Genomic DNA, 25,053 nt, shown 5'->3' with positions numbered 1-25,053 from the left:
AGAAAATCTAATCACTGGAAAAAAATGAATGAATGAATGAATAGGACTAAAAGATGGGAAGAAAAATACGAAGACCATGAAAAGAGAGAACCCTAATTCTTCTCTGAGGTTGCTAGAGAGAAGATTCTCAGCAAGGCACATAATGATTAATTCACTCATTCAACAAATTAGTATGGTGCCAGAAATGGGGAATATAATTTCTAGATGCCAGAGATACAACAATGTAGAAGAAAACTATGGTCCCTGACCTCATACAGCTTACAGTCTTATAGCAGAGAGAAAAACAAAGGAGCTATATACTGTGATAAGTAGCAAAATGGAAATATGCACACAATGTTATAGGAAAACATGGTATGTGTGTTTGCACCGGGAAAAACACCTACTTAAGACTTTCCAAAGGAAGAAATCTAAATAGGCACACAAAGAATGTGGAGGAGGTTTAGCCAAGCTAGGAGTAAAGGGGAAGAATATCCCAAATTCAAGGGGGTAGCACATGTAATGACCTAGACATTAAGACAGAGTGTAGTACCACAGAGTCTTGAGAAAAATTCATTGTGGCATGGGCATAGAATAGGAGGCCAGAGTAGTGACAGGTCAAGGGCATTTGAGTAGCCATGGAAGAATTTTACACAAGATAGAATGACATTATCAGATCTACATTTATTTTTTAAAAGATTTATTTATTTATTTTAGAGAGAAAGAGCATACCTGGGGAAGGGGGGCAGCAGGGTGCAGAGGAAGAGAGAGAATCTCAAGCAGGGTCCCTGCTGAGCATGGAGCCCAATGCAGGGCTCAATCTCACAACCCTGAGATCATGACCTGAGTTGAAATCAAAAGTCCAACACTCAACCAACTGAGCCACCCAGGTGTACCCAGATCTGTATTTTAGAAACATAACTTGGACTGCAGTGTAAAGAATGGACAGGAAAGAACAAAGGCAAAGAGACCTTTTAGTAGCCTGCTAAAATAATCTAGTTGAGAGATAAAGATAGCCAGAAAAATCAATGCCAAGAGTGTGTGCATGTTACTATGACCACAGGAAATGTATCATTACCTGGGCCCAATGGTATGCTTATGTCCTAAAAACCTAGTTTTCTACTGTAGCTAAACCAGATCATATTTGCTGATAATCAATGTATCTTGCCCAGAAAGTAAGGGAGATCACAGAAAACCAAAGTCCCTAATAAAACAGGCCCATAAAAGTGTTCTCAGAGTTGTACTTTATAACCACCTAAAGTCATTATGCTCTTCCCTAAGACAGCACCTTCACTACACCTTATGTCAATATCTGATAACAATTTTCATTCTTTCCCTTCCCCAAACAATTTTTCTACCCATTTTAACAGCGTCTGAGACCTTGAGATTCATGCCTGGCTGTATAAGAGACAAGTACAGCTTTTCAGCTGAATAAACAAAGACAGACAATGAGGGCAATGTGGCAAATGATTCTGCCCACTCAGATATTTTCCAAAGTAGGAGTTCATGCCAGGCTCCCTCGGTTGGAAAGCCCAGGGGAATAAACATTCCAGATATATAACTGAACCAGTATCAAAGACAGATTTCATCAGCGCTATCATTTCTGCTCGTTGTTGAGAGGACAGTATACGAAACTTTGGGGGAAATTATGAGGTTGAAGGGCTTAAAAATGAAAGAAGGGGAATAAAGAAGGTAGGTACACCAAGGTATCCTGTTAATAGCACCAGATTTGACACATTACAACAATTTTACTCACCCACAGAGACCAGGAAAGCAACGTGCTTTCATCAATGCCCATTTTAATGTATATTAAAAGATTTGTGGCTGTAGTCCAAGATGGCACCACTCAAAATGAAAATTATTTGTATGTTACAGTATATTCTAAAAGACTAATGTCTTGTATCAACTATATATCCCGTATAGAATGTTTGACTTCGGTGATGCAATGTTTGAGGCAGCTTCTCTATCCTTTTTTCTCATTCAAAATAAACAGTACATTCTTCACCAGGTCTGCTCAGACACCCAGGGTGCTAGTGAATGGTAGGACAGACTCTTCAGTGACTAAGCAACCAATATCCTGGAATTTGAAAAGAACTTTTTATAATGAAAAGTTCTACTATCAATAGACCATTTGCCTGAGTTGTTTTCATAGTTACAACTGACCCTCTGCTGGAAACCAAAATTGCCCCTCTGTTACCCTGACGTCATTCCACCAGCTAAAAACTAGGGTAGGACAGGCAAGGGGGAAAGTACTTTAAAATTCTAAGACAACAAAAGATAGAAGAAATTAGGTAATCAAACAGAAGAATGTCCTTGCTATAAAAGTAATGTGGGTCATAGGCATTTATAAAGAAACATAAATAGCAAGTTTCTTAAACTCAGTAAATATTTATGGAATGGGCATGATTCAAATGACGGATTTTGGCACAAGGTGCTTGCAGCTTATATGACCATTGACAAATCATTTCTTTCAGTCAAGTTTACTCACATGTAAAAACTGGATAATCGTCTGTACCCAACTCTACCCAAACAATTCAAGTAGTCCTTCTGTTGTTAGTTTTCATCTTCAGCTGGGCTATATGAAGTATTTAGCAATGTCAGAAACAACCACCAAAAAAATCTACCAATTTTCATTACTTCTCCCAAAAAAATGATTAATCAAGTCTCTAGATTTAGCTTAAAAGGAAAAAAGGATCTCCCTCTCAATCATAAAGAAAGCATTTTGTTGACTATATCTGATAACAGCATTGTGACTATTTAAGAAAAGTAAGAGAAGCCTTGTATTTTAGAAATACATGCTGAAATATTCATGGAGGAAATGATACTATGTCTGGATTTTATTTCAAAATAATACAGAGGCAAAGTAAATGGATGCAGGTGTGGAGAAGGCAGGATTGGCCTAGATGGCTCTCTGGGTGGGCGATAGGACTGAGAGAGGTCATTACACTATTCTGTTAGCTTTTGTATATTTTCAAAATTTTCAATAATAAAACAGTTTTTAAGGGTCTTTATGCTACTTTCACAAGCATGTTTTCTTAGGTTTTTGTTTTTTGATAGCAAGGCCATTCATTGATCCCCTGAACAAGAAGTCATATTTCAAATATGCATGCTAGGTAAAATTTCTTTAAGATTAATTTGAGTAAGATAGGTTGATTTAAATTCATTTTAATAAAATTTCCCGAATGTTTGGAAAATAGATGGGTTGCTATTCCAAAGACGATTTTAACAACGAACAGAAGTCTTTATCGAAGTCTTTCCCTGTGCTTTCATTGTTTTAAATGCTTTATTTAGCAACATTATCTTGTAAAATACTCATGACTCTATGAAGTGGGCTTAGGCTAGTGACGTAGCTGGGATTTAAATCCAGACATTTAAAAAAAAAGCAGGCTTTAAAGTCATAGTTTATTTATTTATTTTTTTTAGTAATCTCTGCACCCAACCTGGGGCTTGAACTTATGACCCCACGATGAAGAGTCGCATGCTCTTCTGACTGAGCCAGCCAGGCGCCCCTAAAGCCTGCACTTTTAACCACCAATGACTGGATCCTTCGTGGCTCAGCAATATTGGTTTGGGTTGTGTTGGAAAGAATTAAGAGAAGGGAAGAAAACTACATCAGGCTCAAAAATACATATGCATTGCCTTGACAGGGAAGCAGTATATACCGTGGGGGGAAGGGAAATGGAAAAATTGGGGAATTAGGTAGATTGAATATTGAATTGTAGCTATTTACCATTCATCATCAAATGACCTTGACTAAGTTAAATACTTCTTTTAGTAGAACTTTAATATCCTCACCATAACACCACCGCCAAATTGATACTTACATGAGGAGAAGAATGTGTTAACTAACCTTATAGTGGTAAAACATTTTGCAATATATATGTATATCAAATCATCACATTGTATACTTTAAACTCACATGATGTTATTGGTCAATTATATTTCGATGAAGTTGGCCAAAAAAAAAACCTCTCTTATCTTTGGTTTCCTCATCCATACTTCAAAGGTATGACGTAAGATGGCAAGTGAAAATGTAGGTAAAGGAGCCTAATACACAAGTATCCTAAAGTATTTGCATACAAGTCTGTCCCTCCACCAGACTGTAGATGCCTCAGTCATTCACAATTCCACCCTCAGCTCTAGCACAGTGCCTGGCATACAGAAGGCTCTTGGGTTTGTTCAACCTAACACCAGATCCCTTAAGAGGCCCAGCACCAATTGCCGGCTTTAATTTTAGTCTCTAATTTTAGTCATCTAAGTCTGTGTGTTATACCAACAGGCAAAATGTTTTCTTAATAAGAGGGCATAGAAAAACTAATTCATGTCACCCTTCTATTATTATTTTATCTTAGTGTGTAAACCCTTTAATTCAAAATTAATGCTGGAAAAGATTTAGAGAGAGAGTCAGTGGCCTCTAATTATCTTTGCTGGGGATCACTTAGTCTTTTAGGAGTACACTGCAGTTTCCAGGCTGATCCAAAACACAAACCCTACCATGTCACCTGGGGGCTTATACTTCTTCATTACTTTTAGAATCCATCTGAGCATAATATACAAAACACTTTTTTATTCGATGGCTGCCAGCCAGTCCAGACTCAAATCTCACCAGTTCCTCTTGTCCTCATCTACCCTGTCCTCCCCGAATGGAGCCATTCAGAATTGCAGGTCCCCAAACAGGCCATGCATGTGCTCTCTTTTTTTTTTAAAGATTTATTTATTTGACAGAGAGAGACACAGCGAGAGAGGGAACACAGGCAGAGGGAGTGGGAGAGGGAGAGGGAGAAGCAGGCTTCCCACAGAGCAGGGAGCCCGATGCGGGGCTCGATACCAGGACGCTGGGATCATGACCTGAGCTGAAGGCAGACGTTCAACGACTGAGCCACCCGGGCGCTCCATGCATGTGCTCTCTCACCTCCGTGCTTTTTCACATGCTGCTCCTTTTTCCCAGAGGGTCCTCCTCCTCCACCTTGTAATTCTTATTTCAGCTCAGACCAAGCTTCCTCCAGAAAGGCTGCTCTGACATTCTGCCCCCATCCCCATCAAATATCCGGGCAAGGAGTCCCTCTTTGTTTCTGTAGTGTGTGCACACCACTATGATAGAACTTACCACTCTGCAGTCTGGTCTTCTGTACCCTCCACTAGGTGCTCAAGGGCAGAAACCACGTGTTATTTGTCTCTCCAGCATCTATCTAGCCCAGCACTAGGTGCACAGCAGGTGATTAACAACAATCTAATACATGAATAAAAGAATTTTATTTTGTTAACATGGAAAGCCCAATGTAAACTTACAGACAAAAGCATACCCTCTTCCCTAGTCCTTAAGTAAAAATGAATGCAAAGTTTTAAGCTGAGCTGTCCTAGGAAAACACAGTTGAAGGCCAGTCTGGGTATTATGAGACCAAAAAAAAAAAAAAAATCACGTGGGGGCACTTGGCTGACTCAGTAGGAAGAGCTTGTGACTCTTGATCTTAGGGTCATTAGTTCAAGTCCCACATTGGGTACACAGGTTACTTAAATAAATAAATAAACTTAAAGAAAAAATCAGGTGAAAAAGGGGCCTGAAATCTTTTCTGGCTAAAAAAAAGAGAGAAGGGGGAGAAGGGATGAGGGAGGAGAAGAAGAAAGGGGAAAACAAGAGGAAGGTACCATTGCAGATTGGTTAAGCAATAAGGAAATAGAAAACGGTAGCTTCCTGACATCTGTGGCTTTAGTCCCTGAAGACTACTTAATCATTGACTTTAAGTGTATTTTTAAACAAGTGATCAATTATATAAGATTATCAGCTGAAATAAATTTAGCAAGAGAAATCCTTCCAATAAGCTGTCAAAAGGCTTGTTGTTAATAAGATCACATACTAAGCAAAATAACTCTCTAAAACAGTAAATTTAAGAAATCATACTTTTTTTTGCCCCAAATGTCTGGAGTCCAAGCTTTACGGACCAGTTAAACAATGATTAATACACAGAAAAGTAATTTACGAGGAGGCAAACTTTTGTAGCAACTCAATATCATTATTTGATACTGTCTCTATATCGGACAAACCCTTACACTGGCTGAAATGGCCCTTAGCTTTTGGATGTATGCCATTTGCCCTTCAATGCTGTCCTAGCTAATGTATAAAATTCCCTGCCTGACTCATAACAGATATCTAACTTCTCTCTTCTGGAAACCAGTCCACTGAACAGATCAATTAGGCTAACAAAAGAGGAAAAGTGAAATTTAAGTGGACAGTCATAGTATGCGAGGAAATGCTTTGATCTTTCCAGGTACAGAGCATAGTTTCTGCTAAAAGTCCGAAGCATCAGGAGGAAACCAATGAAAGCAGTAAACAGATCTATGGTATGGACAGAAAGACAATGACTACAAATCAGAAGAGAGTGAAGGCAGCAGGGGAAAAAAAATGCATTAAAACTAAAAGGAGTGGTTGGAAGAATATAATAGAGCATAAGAAACTCAATCTACTTTTAGATTGTTATTTTGCCCCAGTAGAAAGAGCTTGAAACATAAGACAGATTTGGGTTAAAATCCCAACTAACCAGTACTTTTCAGCTAGTGACTATTGGGCAAACAACTGAATCTCATTTCAGACACAGGTTTTCTGTAAAACAGGGTAATACTACTAATTCAGAATTGAAGGATTAGGGGTAGTGAAGAATTAAACAGATTGAAAGCAGTGAATGTATATAGGTGTTCAAAGTATACTAATAAAAAGAAGAGCTAATGTATAGAAGGCCTACCTATGCAGGCATTCTAAGTATTTCACTTATGTTAGCACTTAAACCTTATAAGAATGGGGTGAGGTAGGTGCCATTCTTAGGCCCATTTTACAGGTGGGAGAATTGAGTTACAGCCCAAAGTCACACAGTAAGTGGTAGAGAAAATGGTTCAAATCGAGGCAGTCTGGCCCCAGGTGAAAGTTACTACTCATAATAATAATAATGATAATTCTTAATTTAGCTTGAACACAAGTTCTCTTTCAGCTTGACTTAATTGTCCTTTTGTTCCCTCCAAAAAGCTAACCTCTAAAAGCCACAGAACTCTGGTCTACAGTACATCTCCACTACTCCACTGCCCTTGTACGAATCATTCCACAATTATAGGCCTTCATTTCCTCAGTTCTTCAAAGTGAAATACTAACTGCCCTAGGTTATTATACTTTTTAATACAAGATACAAGACAGTTTGCCCAAAAGCCCTTTCTTCCCAGAATAGATGCAATCTCAGGATAGACCTGGTTATACAAAACGGGACAAAAAAAGGTTTCATGTCAAGCAGGTATGGTTCTTTAGGCCCTTTTTGTGGCTAGTGACTATTGTGGTAGGTCTGGGAAAGAATTCCAAATTACCCTTCTCAGGTCATGCTTCTAAATGGGAGGAAGGGGTAACCAGAGATGAATAAGGCCATTTCTGGCCACACATTGTATGTGGTCTAGTTGGAAATTATGCCAGAGTGCTTTGACTCTGCCATTCACATTCAAAGGTCTTTCTGACAGTGTTATTCCCAGAAATAAATAATTTATTATTTAGGATTATTCATTTGTTGTAAAAAGATTTACTGAGGACCTACCACATGTTAGGACTTAATCTAGGTTCTGGAGATACAGTGGTTAAAAAAAAGAAGAGAAAGAGAGACAAAGACAAAAATCTCTGCCCTTATGGAACCTACATTCTGGTGATGGTGGGCAGGAGGATTACCCTTCCGTTGAGTTCAGATATTTATTGAGTACTTACTATGTGCTCAACACTATCCTAAGTAGATGCTAGAGAGTATAGACATCAGTAAAACAGCCTATAAGCTACCTGACAACAAGATATAGAGGAGTCATTTACCTAAACGAGTAATACTTAAAACTTAAAACAAGAATCTTTAAAAAGCAAGTAATCATAAGATATGATATATATAGTAATACTAGAATATATAAGGTACAATAGTATAGCAGGCCACACGGATGATGTTTTTCAAGGACAAATAGATTTCTCAGGTGAAAGAAAGGGATGTGGTAGACATCTGTCATTGTTTTTGGCAGCTAGTATCATTGTATAATTTCCCACTATTTTAGTATCTGCTCCTTCCTATCTGGGGAAAGAAGCCTGGCTCTCCCACCACAAAGGTTCATAATGCCAGATTATTGTTTTCCCCGCTCCCCACCCCCGCCTGCATCCAGGGCTTGAGCAAGTGTTTGAGGCTCCAACAATCATATCCACCCTCCACTTGGAATTAGCAACTAAAGATTCAAAGGAATGAGCATGAGGCCCCTTCTCTGGTAGATGAGATGGTTACAGTCTGACAAGTGGCAACAGTACTTGCTATTACAACATACCCAGTACCTAATGTTAGTGTCAAGGGTGCAAACAACAGCATCTAACTCAGTGGTGGTGTCAGTGGCATATTCAGTGGACCTCCCTGGGGCACGACTGAGCATTATCTTTAGTTCCACATCCTGAATTTGGTTCCCCTGGAGATTCTGTGAAATCTGCCATATCCTTTTAATAAATTCCACTTCTGATTAAATCAGCAAGCATTGGTTTTTATTGCTTATAATTAAGGCCTTTATTAAAACTGAACAGGAGAATCCAGGCAGAGGGAATGGTATAAGCAAAATAACAGGAGGCCAGGTAGTTAGCTTAGTGATTCAGAGAGGAGGCTCTGAAGCTAGATAGAGTTGAACCTGAATCAAGGTTCTGTATTTTACTAGCTATGAGACGTTGCTCAGTGTATTCAAACTCTCAAAGCCTTGATTCCTGCTTAGCAAAGTGGGGATAGTAGTGCGTATTTCTTATTAGGTTCTTTTGAGAATTAAATAAGGCCATGAGAACTCATTTAAAGCTCTTAATATCTGATACAGAACAAGACCTCCACATATGATTGCTTTATTAATAACAATGATGATCATAATAAGCATGGTATTTGGGAGAAAATGTAAGCAATTTGATTCTGCTGGCGTTTAAAGCACAAGGAGAGGGGTGGTAGGAAATGAGGACAAAGACAGATTATGGAGAAGTTACATGTCATATTAAGAAACTTGAGCGATGGGCTGGGATCACTTATGGTGATTAAATAGGAGAATTATATTTAAGTATAAACATCATATTAAATTAACTAGGAGAATGATATAACCAGGTTTTGCATTGTATATATATCCTCCACAGCCAGTTGTATAGCTCAACCTGACCACTGTACTTGTACACTGTAGGATGTAGTAATATACATTGCTATTACTGAGTCTTGATGTCATACAAACTGAAGCGATTTCTTTCTTTCTTTTTTTTTTTAAAGATTTTATTTATTTATTTGACAGAGAGAGACACAGCGAGAGCAGGAACACAAGCAGGGGGAGTGGGAGAGGGAGAAGCAGGCTTCCCGCGGAGCAGGGAGCCCAATATGGGGCTCCATCCCAGGATCCAGGGATCATGACCTGAGCCAAAGGCAGATGCTTAATGACTGAGCCACCCAGGCACCCTATTTCTTTCTGATAAATACAAACTGTCCAAAAGTGTGCATATACATCGTTTGTCAATATGTCTTGCAACTGGATCAGACGGGGCTAGGTCTATACTTGAAATAATAGCTTCTCCTTTGTCTGATCTGAGAGAAAATTAACCTTTGGGTGAGGAGGGAAGTTTACAAAATGGGAAGGAGGACTGCATCCTCAGGTGACCAGTAGAACTATGAACCACATTTGCAAGTCTAAGATTCTTCTCTGACTTTTATATAATCAAATATCACCTGCTACTTTTTACAACATATTGTTTTGCACCAGCATCTTGACCTAGAGTACATATTAAGTTAAAGATGAAAGGCTTTATTGTCAAGTCAAAAACAATCAATACTACCATTTTTGCAGTATGTGGTATTTCTTGCCAAATGCTAATAAGCATTACATTGTCTCTGTTAGCACTAATCCTTCTGGTGCTGATTAGACAGTCTTACAGTTAGTGTTCAGTTCTGCTTTCCATTTATCATGGTTGTCTACCTGTTTAGTCTCATCTAATTTCCATCATTACTTCCTCTCTCCACCCTTACTCCACACCCATATCTACCTCCAAGAAAGACTCTTTGATCTAATTTTGATTTTCCCAGTAGCCTACTGAAATCAAACCAGAGTCACTGTGCAATTCAGAATGAGTGCTGAAAAGGACAATGTATGGGCTTGCTGGGGGATGCTAGGGAAGGTGACAAAAACAGAACCCAAAATGTGTTCTTATCCACTGAATGCTTTATTTCATTTCTGCTACTCCCATCTGCTTTGGCAATGCAGCATAGTTCAATCAAAAGCAAAAACCAGCACAGACTTTTAAGTCAGACAGAGCTGGGTTTGAATTCTAGGTCAACACTCAAGAACCCTATTAGGTTGGCACTGTTATACTCACGTTACAGATGACGACAGAGAAGCCCAGGGAGATTATGTGACTTGTACTGTGTATGTGCATGTTGTATTTGGCATGCTTTCAAAAATATCAACGTGCAAGCAATATAAAATTGAGCAGTCATGTCTTTCTACAGGCCCCAGTCTTATTTTCACTTTACTCTGTCATTTGTGGCTAGGGCTCAATACCTACAAAAGATCCCAGAGGATTAAACATCTGCCAGAACTGGACAATGGCTGTTTCAGGGATTCCCTAGGGTCCCATCTTTGCATTTGCTTTTTGAAAACGCTTCCATTCAGCTCAGTTCTGAGTGGTACCGTTACTGTGTATGTGGCAACATGGCTCAGGATAATTCTGGCTCGACCTAGGCCACTCTGATAGGACAGGAGGTAGCCTTTTGCTTCAAGCATATTGGTCCTACCTGTACCTTAGAACCACCTGTTAGAAAAGGTTGATCTGTGACAATGTGCAAATCTTCCTGATTACCAATGTCTTGCCAGTCTACAGACCATGTCAGGGAAGCTGGTAAATTTATTAATCTAGAATTGACAAAGTTCTCTCTGCTGTTTTTTAAACATTTTGAATAGATAATAAAAACAATATTAATAATAATGATAGCCAACTTTGAATGTTTACTATGTGCTGATTATTAAGCACTACTAAATCAAGTTTTTGACATGCATTAATTTAATCCTCTCAATAACACTATGGTTCATTCCTATTTTGATTTAAACGTTACAGGCCTTTCTTCACAAAATTCAGAGAACAGAGATCATTATGTGAGGTAGATATCAGTTTCCTGGAGGCCAGAGCCATTTTTTTGTCACACTCTTTAGCACAGCACCCAGGCCTTTTTTGGCAATATTGAGCCAGGCATATGGGCACTTTGACTTCCCTCATCACAGAATTGAAAATATCAAATGCCTGGCTTGGTTCCAGACTGCTTTGGGCTTTTGAGGGCCACTTGAACCCAACAAAAATCATGCTTGGGCTGGAACAGACACATGAGAAATAGTCGCTAGTTTGGTTCTGACAAGAAGTACCAAGTAAAGTACTCAAGTAAAGCGTCATATAGAATCTAAGATCTCCATTCAAAATAGATTCACATTCTTTTTGGTGATATGACAAATAATTTAAATATGGTGAATTATTTCCCATTTTAATTTGTCATATACTTGACTTCAGAAGAATGCTAAACCCAACTCACATCTGTTTTCATAAAAAATAAGTGATCTCGTTTGTGAGATCCATTTGTGAGAAATGGAGCAATGTATGCAGTAATTAAATATTAAACTCAGTCAATGATAAAAAGCTTTATGGTTTAGTTATTTTTTTCTGTAACTATTAGGAAGCATCTAATAGAGTAATATCACCAATTCTACTATTTTCAACTTCATTTGAAAGATGTCTCTTTTTAAAAAGTTAAAATATTTGAAATATGTTTAAGAGCAGTACCAGAGCAATACATCCATATAGAATTATCTCAATGGCAAAGAAGGGGATAAAGTAAATACAGATGTAAAAAATTCTGTAGTTACCATTAAATGTTAACTTTATAGTTATCTGGGTTTAGTTTTTGTCTTTACACTTCTTTACATTTTCTAAAATGAATATATATTATTTTTATAATCATAAAAATGGTTAAGTGAATCCCTTCTAAATAGCTCAACCAAAACTAATATTAAAGATCTACAAAAGAGCAACTCATTTATTTTATAAGTTTAATATTAGATAAAGATTATTTTATGTTCTCAAGGTAGTATGTGAAGAAAAATAATACTGAAGCATCCCAAACTTTGGAAAATACCATTATGGTCTATAAATTATACAAATATGTTAATTATAAAATAGTATAAAAATATATTTTACATAAAGAAGCCACATAAAATGCATCTGTTTATTTCTTTGTTCTCTTTAGTCAAAAGCTATCTTGTTCACATTATAATATAAGCTAGTATGAACCGTGTAATCAGGAAAGAATACCAGAAAACTGTTTGAATTCTATAAACCACTGCATTTGAGAAAAGCCCACTTTGAGAAGTGAGACTTCTCAAAAACCCTGGAAGACTGGAAGTAAGGAATAGGCTTCATTTTATAGCTAGAGAAACTAAGTCACAGAGCCATTTAAAAAAATGTGCTCAGGAACATACAAAGTGAATAGAAAGACAGACTGGAATTTAGTTCTGACTGCTATTCTACTGATTAGCTAAACCATTCAGCCCTGCCTTTGTGGACAAGTTGAAGCAACAAACTAACTTAGAAACTAAAACCAGTTGAACAGGATAGGTTTGCAGGCAATACCAACAATTCAGTATAATAATACCCAACAGCTAGATTGCTTTGTGTTTTTGGTACACTTTATAACTATTCATTAACCCACACAACATCAATGGATGGTGGGGCTATATTGTTAATGCAGTTCATACAGAATGAATAAGTAAAAACATAATGTAGGATTATAATGACTATAAAATCAAACAAGAAACCTACAGCAGAAAAAGTCCAATGCCTTCCTCTAATCAAACTTCAATCCACAAATAAAACAGGATAAGTTGGTTGAAATACCAAGCATCCTTTCTTTTTCCTTATTATTTCCATTAATGCTTCCCAAACTGAACATAACATCCCAAAAATTATAGATGAGACTGAAGAGAACCTAAAAGCTACTCAGTTCATCCAATCTCCTTCAGAGACGACAACATCTAAACTTTCCCCAGAATATTTTTTAAGGATTACACCTTTAAAAACCATTTCCAAAATCAAAAGGAACTAGAGAATATGATGTTCTCCTTATAATTAACAATGCTACTCTAATTTCTTGTTTTTGCTCACATACATCAAGTAAAAGCACTCGGTTTTTAAAAATAAATAATAAAAGTCTAGGGGCACCTGGGTGGCTCAGTCGTTAAGTGTCTGCCTTCGGCTCAGGTCATGATCCCAGGGTCCTGGGATCTAGCCAGCATGAGGCGCCCTGCTCCACGGGAAGCCTGCTTCTCCCTCTCCCACTCCCCCTGCTTGTGTTCCCTCTCTTGCTGTGTCTCTCTCTGTCAAATAAATAAATAAAATCTTTTTTAAAAATTAAATAAATAAATAAATAATAAAAGTCTAGTAAGATTCCTGGTAATATGCCAGTTTCTAGGAAGCATCTAAGACTGAAACAAAAGTTACAAAAATGAGTTATCTAGAGTCTACAATTTACTAAGCAGGGTTATTTAATATTCTCCAGCCAGATTGAAAATATTCCTACCTCTATCATTTTCCTTATGACTAGGCAGAATACATTCCTTTTCCTAACTGAATAAATTCCCCCTTCCCTCAGAGCTTAACTGTCTCCCTGGCAAGGATATCATATAGAACAGCTGTTATATTACCAGTATAAAAGCAATCCCATCTGATCTAATTGCAAAACATATGGACAGAATGAAACCAAATTTTGGAGGCTCTGTATCTTTAAAGGAAGAAATAATCAAAGCTCTTCTATTGGTAAAATCTGTGAACAATGCTATGAATTCAAATTTTGCACAATTTAAACAAGATATATTTCACTAAACTACTTTAGTTGCCTGTTTTACATCTCTGAAACAGAATGATATGGATAAAGACCCAGCTCCGTTTTCAGCTTTTGCTAAGATCTCAGCTAAATGACCCCTAGAGGTATCAAATCTTAAGATATGTTGATCCTACCCTATGTTTAAGATTTGTCAGGCCTCAGGAATCATTTCCTTTCTTGAGTATTGTCTTCAGTAATCTATTTTCTCCAGAACTGCAACTCAATGAGAGCAAATATCTCTGATGCAGATCAAAATTGCTGAGTCGATGTCAAGAATTAAAAATTAAGCTAGCCCTGGTGATATCACCTGATTTGATCTCACATAAATAAAAGCTTACCAAGCTTATCACAACTTTTTATTCATTTTTTTCCATTTTATTCATTTATTTTTATGACTTTAAAATTAAAATTGGATATATTCATTAAAAAAAAACTTGGAAAATTCAGAAAAACACAGAGGTAATTTAAATGACCCATAATCCCATTACTTAGCTTTAGCCACTTCACATTTTGGTATATTTTTCTTTTCCTACGTATATTGCTACTAAACATAATGTAAGCATTTTAATGGCTGCATAATAGTTCAGAGATTACCATAATTTCTTTATCACAGAAGTTTAGAGTAGAAGAATTCCTATTTCGAAAATCTTTACTAAAAGAAAAAAGCCAGTATATAAACCAAATGAGAGTGGAGCTGATTCAAGTGTGGACCATGATGTAGGGGTGAGAGGTGAGGGTTGGGAGGAGGGCCCAGAAGTGGACCCACTTGGCCTCCTCAGTCCCTATACTGGCTCCCAAACACATTTGAGGAACCACAGGTCCCCCCGAACAATACAGTTTAAAAACCACAAATCTAATCTACCTCTCTCGTTTTACAGATGAAATTCCTTGCCCAAGATCACAGAACTGGTGAGAGAACTGATAAAGAGCATTGGGTCCCATGGCTTTAGACAAACGCTCAGCTTCTCCAACTTAGCTACTCTTTCTACAAAAGTCTTCAGATGTTCATTTGCCTACTACTGTTCTTCCTTTACTAAGATAAATAAAAGGAACAAAGTTAGGTAAGAAAAACTAAATGATTAATTGCTAGATCTCAAAGAATTTGCTAGATCTCAAAGAACTCCACTTGCCCTAAGTAAGTTTCATACTATTCCTGTGAGTAAAGGGTAAAAGAAGGAGAAAAGTTCATTTCTAAACTGAGGAAAAAGGCCATGAGATTACATTATTTTCCCCAAGAATACACTGTGAGTATAGTATAGCAACAAACCATTTCCCTCTTCTTCACTCATTTAATCGTTAAATATTTATTGAGAATCTGTTTTGGGCTGGACACTGGGGACATAATTGTGAACAAAACAAACAGAAATCCCTGCCCTCATGAACTTTATAAGCCTGATGTGTTTGAATAAGCTATTTTACCTTTCTGAATCTCTGTATTTGCCATCCAGAAAGTAAGGATAATAATACCGAACTATTGCATTGTCGAAGAGCTACATGACATGATATATGGAAAAAAATCCTGATAGGCAACTAGGCATGTAATAATATGTGCTCAGCTAACATTGTTACTATTCTGGCCAAAGTGTCAAATATTATATTTGAAATGAGAAGTGATAGTATCAAGTCTCTGTGCTACTAACACACTGATTTGAGGCAATACACCTGAAATAGTATATTAAGATAATTCCAAACAGATTTCTACACTAGAAAAAAAGTAAATAATATATCAATCTGAAAAAAAGGATATTTACATGAGCCCTCCCAATCAAGTTCTGTAGTTCACCTTGTCATCTCCATCACACTTACTTTCAATGACTAGTGGGCTCTTTCCTTAACAGTCAGCCCCACAGAGTGCCTGGCAAAGAAAATATAAAGAAATCCTCATCTTCAAATATCATTTTTCCATCCTGCAATCATGGGCAGCAAAATCAAAGATTTATATTCAACAAAGTAAACCTAAAAGACAACAGTTTGAAATACAAAATATCAAATGTGAAACCCACCAAAAACCTGTAAAGGTTTGCTCAATATTCACCAATAAAAGTACTAACAGAGGAAAGAAGTTAAGCCTTTATTCACTCATATAATTCCCAGAACTCAACAAAATATGGATGTCACAGTCTCGGAGACTCTAAGAGCACCTTGTAAACTGTAAAGTGCTGCATACTTGTTACTTATTAGAAGCATTCTGTTCACTATTAACTTTAATTAGATTTCTACAAAGGAAATTGTCATTCAAAAGATCAAACATTTGTTTCTCAATCAAATTAAACCTTTTATATTGGTATGCAACCCAAATCCACCTACCCAATAAAAACAACTTATTTATAAATAGAAAAATAAATTTGCTACTTATTCAAAGTACTTAATTTTTTTTGAAGCAGAAAACTTCTGTTATGACAGTTTTTTTCTGTATTGTTCCTCAAAAGAAAGAAAGAAAGAAAGAAAGAAAAAAGAAAGAAAAAGAAAGAAAGAAAGAAAGAAAGAAAGAAAGAAAGAAAGAAAGAAAGAAAGAAAGAAAGAAAGAGAGGGAAAGAAAGAAAGAAAGAGAGAGAGGAAGAAAGAAAAACAGGCAGACAGACAAAATCTGGGCAATAAAAAAAGAGCCCAGAGCAAAAAGAAAAAACTTTTCTCTCATTATTTTCATAATGAGAGAACTAATACCATGTCCTGAATACTATATAAATTATGACACTTCTTCTCAAATGGGCTTAATAATCTAAATTAAATAGACTAAAAACAAATCCATAGGGAAAAAGTCAAAGACGCAGAGAAAGACAGACAGGTTTTGTTCAGAGTGCAAAGTGTTCAACCCTTTGCACCCTGTTACCAGGCCATCTTCAAGGACATCTTTTGTTCCTCCAGAAAGACTTCTTGGAAAAATTGGGCTTCGAGGAGGCACTGAAGGAGGACAAAGTGGTAAATTGTTAAATAGAGAGGATAATTTGATTCCTTAAAGAACATGAAAGAATGGATGGGGCTAAGAATAAAAGACAAGAGTGAGAGGGATATATAGAGGAATTTAAAGTGAAAAAATGAGCAAGGAGAACAGAGGAAAGGTTTTGTTTTGTTTTGTTTTCTTAATGAAGAAAAAATAATGGGGAAAGGTTTTTTTTGACAATAATGCTTATCTGTGAAACAGTAGCATTACCACAGGGATTATTTTGACACAAATTTATCACATGTACTTAGAAGAGACATCTACAAGGATAATTTTTTTGAATAAACCTTTACTGTGATCCAAACACATATGTGTCCAAACATTATCTTTTTCATCACAATTTTCAAAAATCTCCCTTCAAAGTTACTAGTGTAGTCTGGGTAGTTGTTTCCAGTGAAAAACAGATAAACCAAAATACATACTTGAAGAGAGACAGTGACCACAGAAGAGGTGCCTGTAACATAATCTCAACATTAGTAATAAAGATTTTTATATCCCATCTATGGTAAATAAACAAAAATCAAGATCAAGGCAAAAAGCATGAATTAAAGCTCTTTATAACTAAAAATATCATCTAACACTGTCTTTCAGCTAAACAAGATCTTATATTTCTATTCTCTTCTGATCTATTAAGTGCCCTAGAGCAGTAATCTCTCTACCCATAATTTACCCATCAGTAAAAACAGTACCGTGATACTTTTTTTCCATTCTTTTCATAAGGGTGCCAGGACGTCTGGAAGTTAATATATACATGTTTAGAAATGTTGAGATGAAAAGTAATGCACACTTTAATTTAATGGGTCTTAAAAAAAATCAAGATAAAAAGACCTAGTCAGATTATTTCAATGTGTAAATTTTCAATTAGCCAGAAGGCTTCCTGGGGTCATAATTCAGAAGATTTGAAACTAATGTTATGGAGTTTAACTATGCTATTCCAAAAACAAATCAGACTAAGGAATTTCTACATAAAGCTAGGCACTTAGGCCAGAAATAAGATACAGTAAATTTGAGAATTCCCTGGGCCTGGCCCTAAAAAGACTGTAAACTTCTCTATCATAGACCATATTAAAATCTAATCAAAGGAAGAATTAGAACTACAATTTATTTTTTTTTTTGGCCTTTACAGAGTTTGCATTTATTCCAGTAGGAAGAGCTAAACAATAAATAATGTGAGTAAAATATTTAATATGTCAAAATTTAAAGATTTATAATAAAAATATTAGTCAAGTATTTAGTAAATAAGAATTAAGAGACTCAGAGTTCTAAAGAGAATGTAAGTCCCATGTCATTAGTGTAACTCCAGACCTACCACAGTGTCTGGCCTAGAAGATATTCAAGAAATATTTGTGAATGACTGAATGAACAGATGAATACTTTATAGAACTACAATTTAAAACCACAGTTGTAAAACACTGTAAAACAGAAAATTCAAAGAGGTGAATGAATAGCATACAATAGAGTGAAGGGAGTAACTTCACTCAGTAGAACAGTAGAAATTTTCTCAGATTAGTATCCAAGGACCAATAATTTTTAGCAAAATGGTTTCCTTCTCTTCTATGTAACTATTTCCTTAAATGTCAATAATATGGATTCTGGAATCAGAATGACTAAGTTTGAATCTAGGTTCTGCCATAGCTGGGCTTCTGTGAGCCCCAGTTTCCTTATCTGTAAGATGAGGATAATAATAGTATCTAACTCAATTGTACCTAACTGTTGTGAGGATTAAGTAAGTTGATATACGTAAGGTGCTCAGAACACTGCCTGGAACATAGTAAGTACGGTATGTGTTTGCAATTACTGTTACAGTGGTCCATAAGCCTTCAGACCTGATGCCAAGTACCAGGAGATCCAAAAACCAAAATTCTTTCTGTAACTCATCTGGCAGCAAAACCTGACCCAAACATATGCAAGGCTATTTACAATCTTTATTAATCCCACTCACTGTAAATATACATGCATTTTGCTGCAAATATCTTCATGTATTTGATCATAGGATGCTGCCCCAGACTTCATTGGGGTACATTTATTAAGTTCCTAAAATCCAGAAAAAAAACTTAAATTCTGAAACACATCCAGCCCCACAGGTTTTGGATAAAAGTTAGTGGGCCTACATTATCTCTGGAGCCTGAACAACTTCTATGTCCCTAAAACAAATACCTTCTTAAATAACCACAAGCAAATAACACTCTGTACCTAGAGCAGAGGATTTTAGGATGAAGAAAACATTACCCGGTATGAGGAATTCTTAATCTCAGGAAACAAACTGAGGGTTGCTGGAGTGGTGGGGGGGTGAGAGGGATGGGGGGTGGCTGGGTGATAGACATAGGGGAGGGTATGTGCTATGGTGAGCACTGTGAATTGTGTAAGACTGTTGAATCACAGACCTGTACCTCTGAAACAAATAATACATTATATGTTACAAACATATAATTACATTATATGTTAAAAAAAAAAGATAGTAGGAAGGGAAAAATGAAGGGGGGGAAATCGAAGGGGGAGACGAACCATGAGAGACCATGGACTCTGAGAAACAAACTGAGGGTTCTAGAGGGGAGGGGGTGGGGGGATGGGTTAGCCTGGTGATGGGTATTAAAGAGGGCACGTATAGCACTGGTGTTATACGCAAACAATGAATCATGGAACACTACATCAAAAACTAATGATGTAATGTATGGTGATTAACATAACATAATAAAATTTTTTAAAAAAAGGAAAAAAGAAAACATTACCTGGTACAGTTAGAAGGGCCCTGCTTTCCCAGAATGTTCCTTTCAAACAAAATCCATTCATGATATTTTATTTACATGTTATACTAGTCAGAATTTTCAAGCTCTAAATTCTAAGGTTTGCTTAAACAAAGCCTATTCTCTTAATTTAGATCATAAATAAATGATTAAAGCTCTTTGGGGGCATTAATGTACCCTGAATCATGCATACCAAATCATCACAGAACTTTTAAGCTAGAAGAGACCCTTGAGAACCAAACTATTACTCCTTCCCTTCCAAACTATTTTATCATCCATAAATTTACTCTCCTCTATGAGGTAAGAATAACCTGCTCTAACTTGTCCTTAGACTCTGTCTATAGGAACACCCTGTGGGTGCATGTGAATAAACTGGGTGGAGTATGCTAACAGACTTCGGATCTAAAAGGCTGGCTTGAATCTAACACAATACATCAAATGTCTCGGTTCATACTTTAGAAAATAACAAGAATTTCCCAGTCCAGAATGAAGAAACACTCATCTAGTACGTGTTTTGTTTTGTTTTGTTTTTTAAAACAGCTTAGCTATCTTAATGGACTCAATGAGTCAACAACATAATGTGGCTGCCAAAAACACTACTGTGATTAGGAACTAACTACATCAACAGTAGCATAGCATCCAGAAGGAACGAGGTAACTGCCCTCTCCACCGCAAGCTAGTTAGAGCATATCTGGAGCATTATGTTGAGCTCTGTGCTCCACACTTTGGGAGAGACGCAGAAAGACGGAAAAAGTCCAGAAGAGGACAGTGAGGGAATGTGAAACCATGTCACATAAAGAACAGTTGAGGGAGCTAAAGTTATTTAGTCCAGACTCAGAGGGAACACGATCACTATCCCCAAACCCCTGAAGAATTATCATGGCACAGAGAGATCAGACTTGTTCCACATGGCTCCAAAGGGCAGAACCAGAACCAGTAGGTGTTAACAACAGAGAGAAAGATTTCAGCTAACTCTTGGAAGTATTTCTTAAAATGTAGAGCCACGCTAGGAGGTAGTGGCTTAAGTCCTATCTAGCCCTAAAGGCCCATAGTTTAAAAAATCGAACACTTGTCATCACCTTAGTCTCTTACTGCCGGTAACCACCATGCTCTGGCATCAGAGCCTCTTCCTTAACTCTTCTTAAAATGTCCTACCCAGCCAACCAATCAGCCAAATGTTTTGCCAAGTCTGTGGGAGGAAAGTGCCTGTTTGCTGGGCAATTAGTTTCAGTTTGCAGATCGGTGTCCTTATAAACAAAAGAGGGCCCTAATTGAGGGGCAGGCAAGAGCTCTCAGCTAGACCTCTATGACAGAAATTCTTATTAAATCAAAGAGCAGCTAGAAGACCCATCTAATCACATATTATCAATGGCATTCAGTCCTTACAGGAACATTAAAATAAAATACCCAGTACAACCATCTTCCCAAATGCCAGAGAATCCAACTCTGCAAATCAAACTAGGTCTATCAAGATCAGCTAGAAGCTTTCCTTCTGTCAAAGAAATTTGTGTACTGTCTGAAGTAGACTGGAACCCATGCTCAGATAAATAGGCCATCCTTGATTACATCACACTATAAAGCCAAAACTACGTATCAACAGGTCCACAAAGTTCATTTCAGTTCAGCTGCTAAGAACTAGACATAGGCAATCCATAGTGAATTCACACAAAAAAAGTAAGAACTGTGTTAAATTTAAGACACAGAAGAGCTACCAAAGTTGGACACCCTTCTAAAACTTTTGTCACCCAAAGACCATGATAGACATAGGTATATGTTAGTCCATGGAAGTTACTAAAGCCTTGAACAGTTCAGATGGCACATTTTAATCAATCCAGCTTTACTTCACTTGAAATTGGATTCTTTGAAACTCCAGCTGAAGTATTGGAGAATATGTCCATGATCGGCTTAACAAGAACACATTCTTCTCTGTGCTTTTTAAACTGCATCCCAGGAGCAATCTAAATGTCCATAGAATTGGTTTAAAAAATTATATTATTCTTATACCAAAAAATGCAACTGTTAAAAGAAGAATAAGGTAGATCTTAAGTATGGACGTGGAAAAAAAATTCCCAATATATAGTTAAGTGAATACAGCAAGTTGTAAAACAGTATGTGTAGAAGTATTTTGAGTTTTAAAAACTATTTTTTTAAAAAACTGTGTATGTATGTATGTTCATATACGTCCAGAAAAATGTCTGAAAAGAGATCAAACTGTTAACAGTAGTAAGCTCTAGGCACTAACTGGAACTAGGAAGCAGTAACGGAGTGACCTTCATTTTTTCCTTTGTAGACTTCTGGTTGCTTGTATTTTTTTGGAAGTAAAGGTTAACTTTGTGATTTAAAAATAACAATACAAAAATAATAAAGTTAAAATAATATCAATTACATGGACTTATTTATCATACACTAACCATTCAAAATGAGTGATCTTGCTACTACTTAAATGCTACTGTGTGCTTCAAACTCTGGAAAATTTAATTCATTCTTTTTCTATTATATTTTACTACAACAAGAACAACTAAGAAATCATCACATTACTACTAGGTTTCTCAAAAAAAATTGTAGTCATAAGGATAACTAACACACGCAAAGTGCTTATTCTGGACTAGGAACTGTTCTAAGCACCATAAATGTATTAACTTAGTTAATCTTCACAGCAATCCTATGAAGTAAGTACTATTATTATCTTCATTTCACAGTTGAGAGAGGTTAAGTGACCTGCTCAAGATTACAGGGTTAATAAGGGGCAGAGCTAGGATTCAAACCTAAGAATGGACTCCAGAGTCCATACTCTCAACCACTATGCTTCCTGTCTCTTAGTAATATGTCAATCTCTCTATACCAAAGCCAAAAAAGGTTACAGTCAAAATCCAGCTAGTTAATATACTCCTTCAAGCTAGAAGAGATGCAAACTTAGCTTTTTATGGTTGGAATAATCTGCATTCCTACTGATGTTAATGCCATGCTCCAACCCAAGATTCAAAACTGTATTAAGACTCATAATCATGTGGGAAAACTCTCTACAAATTCAATTATAGTCCAAAGTCCATACCTGACTCTACAGCAAATCACTGAGCCTAAGAATTAGGTCAGAGATCCATTACTGTAAGTACAGCTTGGCAAATAGTTTGGACAAATCTCCAGCCCAACTTTGGCAAAGGAATTCAGAAACTCTTGTCTAATGTCTTGACAAGGTAGTTTTTATTTGTTTAGTTCCAGGCCCACTTTAGATTAAAAGGAGACAAGAATAGGAGTTGTCTTTAACTTTGCTTGAAGACTTCAATCAGCAGGAAGAAGAGCCTATTTTCTATGTGGACTCAAAACAGATACTAGCATTTATCAGCATCCTCCAAACTGAACATTCTAACTTAAAGGGGAAAAAATGGGCATCCCTGCTTAAATTGTGTATTTGTCCAAACATATTGACCTTGTAATTGAGAAAGAAAAAAATGGTGCAAGGAAGGGATTTAACCTAATTTATAGGCATGTTCAACCTAGATACACACCTGTCCCAAATGACCTACTGAATTCACTTATTTGCAGGGAAAACATGGAAACATGGATTACAATGTCTTTTTTTTTTTTTTTTTTTTTGCCTCGGCTGGTCTGTCCTACTGTGGTAAACAAAATCCTCACTACCTCTTCCACCTGTCACGTGCACATCATATATATACATATATAATGCACATTATATCTATATGCACATTATACATACACACACGCACACACACGCACACACACACACAGAAATTAACAAGGAAACAGAAGCTTTGGAAGGAATCCCTTATACTCAGTTTTTTACCTATTGGTTGAAGGTTCTGGCTTTCAAACTTCCCGAAATAACCCAGGCGGAGAGGCAGGGTGAACGAACCGAACCCAAAAGTTTGCGCCCATTCAGGGTCTCTGACAAAGGCCAGAAAGCCCCGTTTGGAAAGAGATGCGATGCCTTCCACACCGCAGCCGCCCCCCTCCCGGGGAAGCCCAGCCCAGGGGGGGACAAAAGACTTTCCAGATTGGGGAAGGGGGTGCGGGCGAGCTGGAGCTCGGACCTTCCCCTTGGGAGTCGAAATCCGGGGAAACTTTGGGGCGAAGAATGATCAATTCCGGGCACTAGCCCAACCCTGGAGGCAGCCGCGGGGCTGGGTGCAGCCGGCGAGGGGCGCGGGGACTCACCTGGGGGAGGGGGAGAGGGGGCCTCGGTGGCAGGTGGGGTGGGCGGGACGCTGCTGCCGCCGGGGAGCTCGGGGGTCGGGCTCAGCCGAGTGGTGGGCGCCGGGATGGTGGTCGCAACGGGGGTGGTCGGCGCCGGGCCAGTGCTCGTCGAGAGGGTGGTCGGCGCGGGTCTGGTTGTCGCGCGAGGGGTGGTCGGAGTACGGTCCACCGCCGGAGGGGCGGTCGGCGAGGGGCTGAGCGGCGCCTGGAAGGTGGTCGTGGCGGGTCCGGCCGTCGCCCGAGGAGGGGTGGTCTCCGGGGATTGGGCTGACGAGGACGCAGCCAGGGGCTGGTGGACAGTAGTGCGCGGCGCTCCGGTCCTCGGGGCCTGGGCCGTGGGAGTCGTCGCCTTAGAGAAAGGGCGACTGGGCTCGCCCCCTAGCCCCGGGCCCGGAGACGCGTCCACCTGCCCCGCGGCCCCGCCGCCACCGGTGACATTCCCCGCCGAGGTTGTTGAGGCGGCGGCGGCGGCGGCGGCGCAGCACAACAGGGCGAGGGCGCCCAGGCTCGGCAGGCTCCTCATGGCGCGCTCGGCTCCGCCATTCATTCATTCAGTCATTCAGTCGGTCGGTCAGTCATCTTCTCCTCCCTGCACTCGGACTAGGGAAGCCGCCGCAGCCGCCACCGCCACCGGGCGCACCATCGCCACCTCCCTCTGACAGGCGGCCGGCCCCGCGGGCGGGCCCCAGCGCGGAGGGAGCGACCCGGCAGAGCGCGGACAGCCCGCCCTCCCCGATTGGCAGCCTCGCCCGGCCAATAGAAGGCCACGCTGGCCCACGTGACCCTCCCGCTTCCCGGCCTCTTTGTAGCTCCGCGGACCAATCAGAGGGCGTCGAGGGGAGGGGGCGGTGTTAAGGCGGGAGGAGGGTGGTACGAGCCCCTCTCCAGCCCTTCGGGCTCGCGGCAGCCCCGGCTTTGTCTGCCCAAGGAGTGGGGCGCGGGCCGCGGGCATCGGGCGACGCGGAGCAGACAAAGGACGCGCTCCGCGCGGCAAACGCCGGGCCAAGTCGTCTGCTCCACTGGGCGGCAAGCGCGACCCGGGGCGGGGAATCCGCTCTCGGGAGCTTCCCCGCCCTCTTGAACAATGGGGCGCCGGCGCCGCACCCGGGCTCGGGTGGAGACTGGGCTGGAACCCCCGCAATGGGCGAGGGCGGCGGCAGCGAGCATGTAGAGCTCAGCATTGCTTGTGCTGCCCGAGAAAGCCTGGCCTTGGCCCTGCGAGGTCTGCACTGCCATTCCCATTTCAGGGATGGGGAAACTGAGG

General features: G+C 39.0%; 1 protein-coding gene across 1 annotated transcript in view; it reads right to left on the bottom strand.

Annotated features, from left to right (window-relative positions):
- Positions 1-24,485, bottom strand: part of MEGF9 (multiple EGF like domains 9) — an 83,374-nt gene extending 58,889 nt beyond the window's left edge. Inside the window, exon 1 of the mRNA XM_025887935.2 lies at positions 23,751-24,485. Coding sequence (XP_025743720.1) covers positions 23,751-24,336 — 586 coding nt within the window. The 5' untranslated portion in view covers positions 24,337-24,485. The remainder of the gene's footprint in view (positions 1-23,750) is intronic.
- Positions 24,486-25,053: the final 568 nt, after the last annotated feature.

This window comes from Callorhinus ursinus, unplaced genomic scaffold (assembly GCF_003265705.2).
Source record: "Callorhinus ursinus isolate GAN/ISIS: 27379988/994484 unplaced genomic scaffold, GSC_fseal_2.0 scaffold24, whole genome shotgun sequence".
Taxonomy (NCBI): domain Eukaryota; kingdom Metazoa; phylum Chordata; class Mammalia; order Carnivora; family Otariidae; genus Callorhinus; species Callorhinus ursinus.
This window is presented reverse-complemented; position numbering and strand designations above follow the sequence as displayed.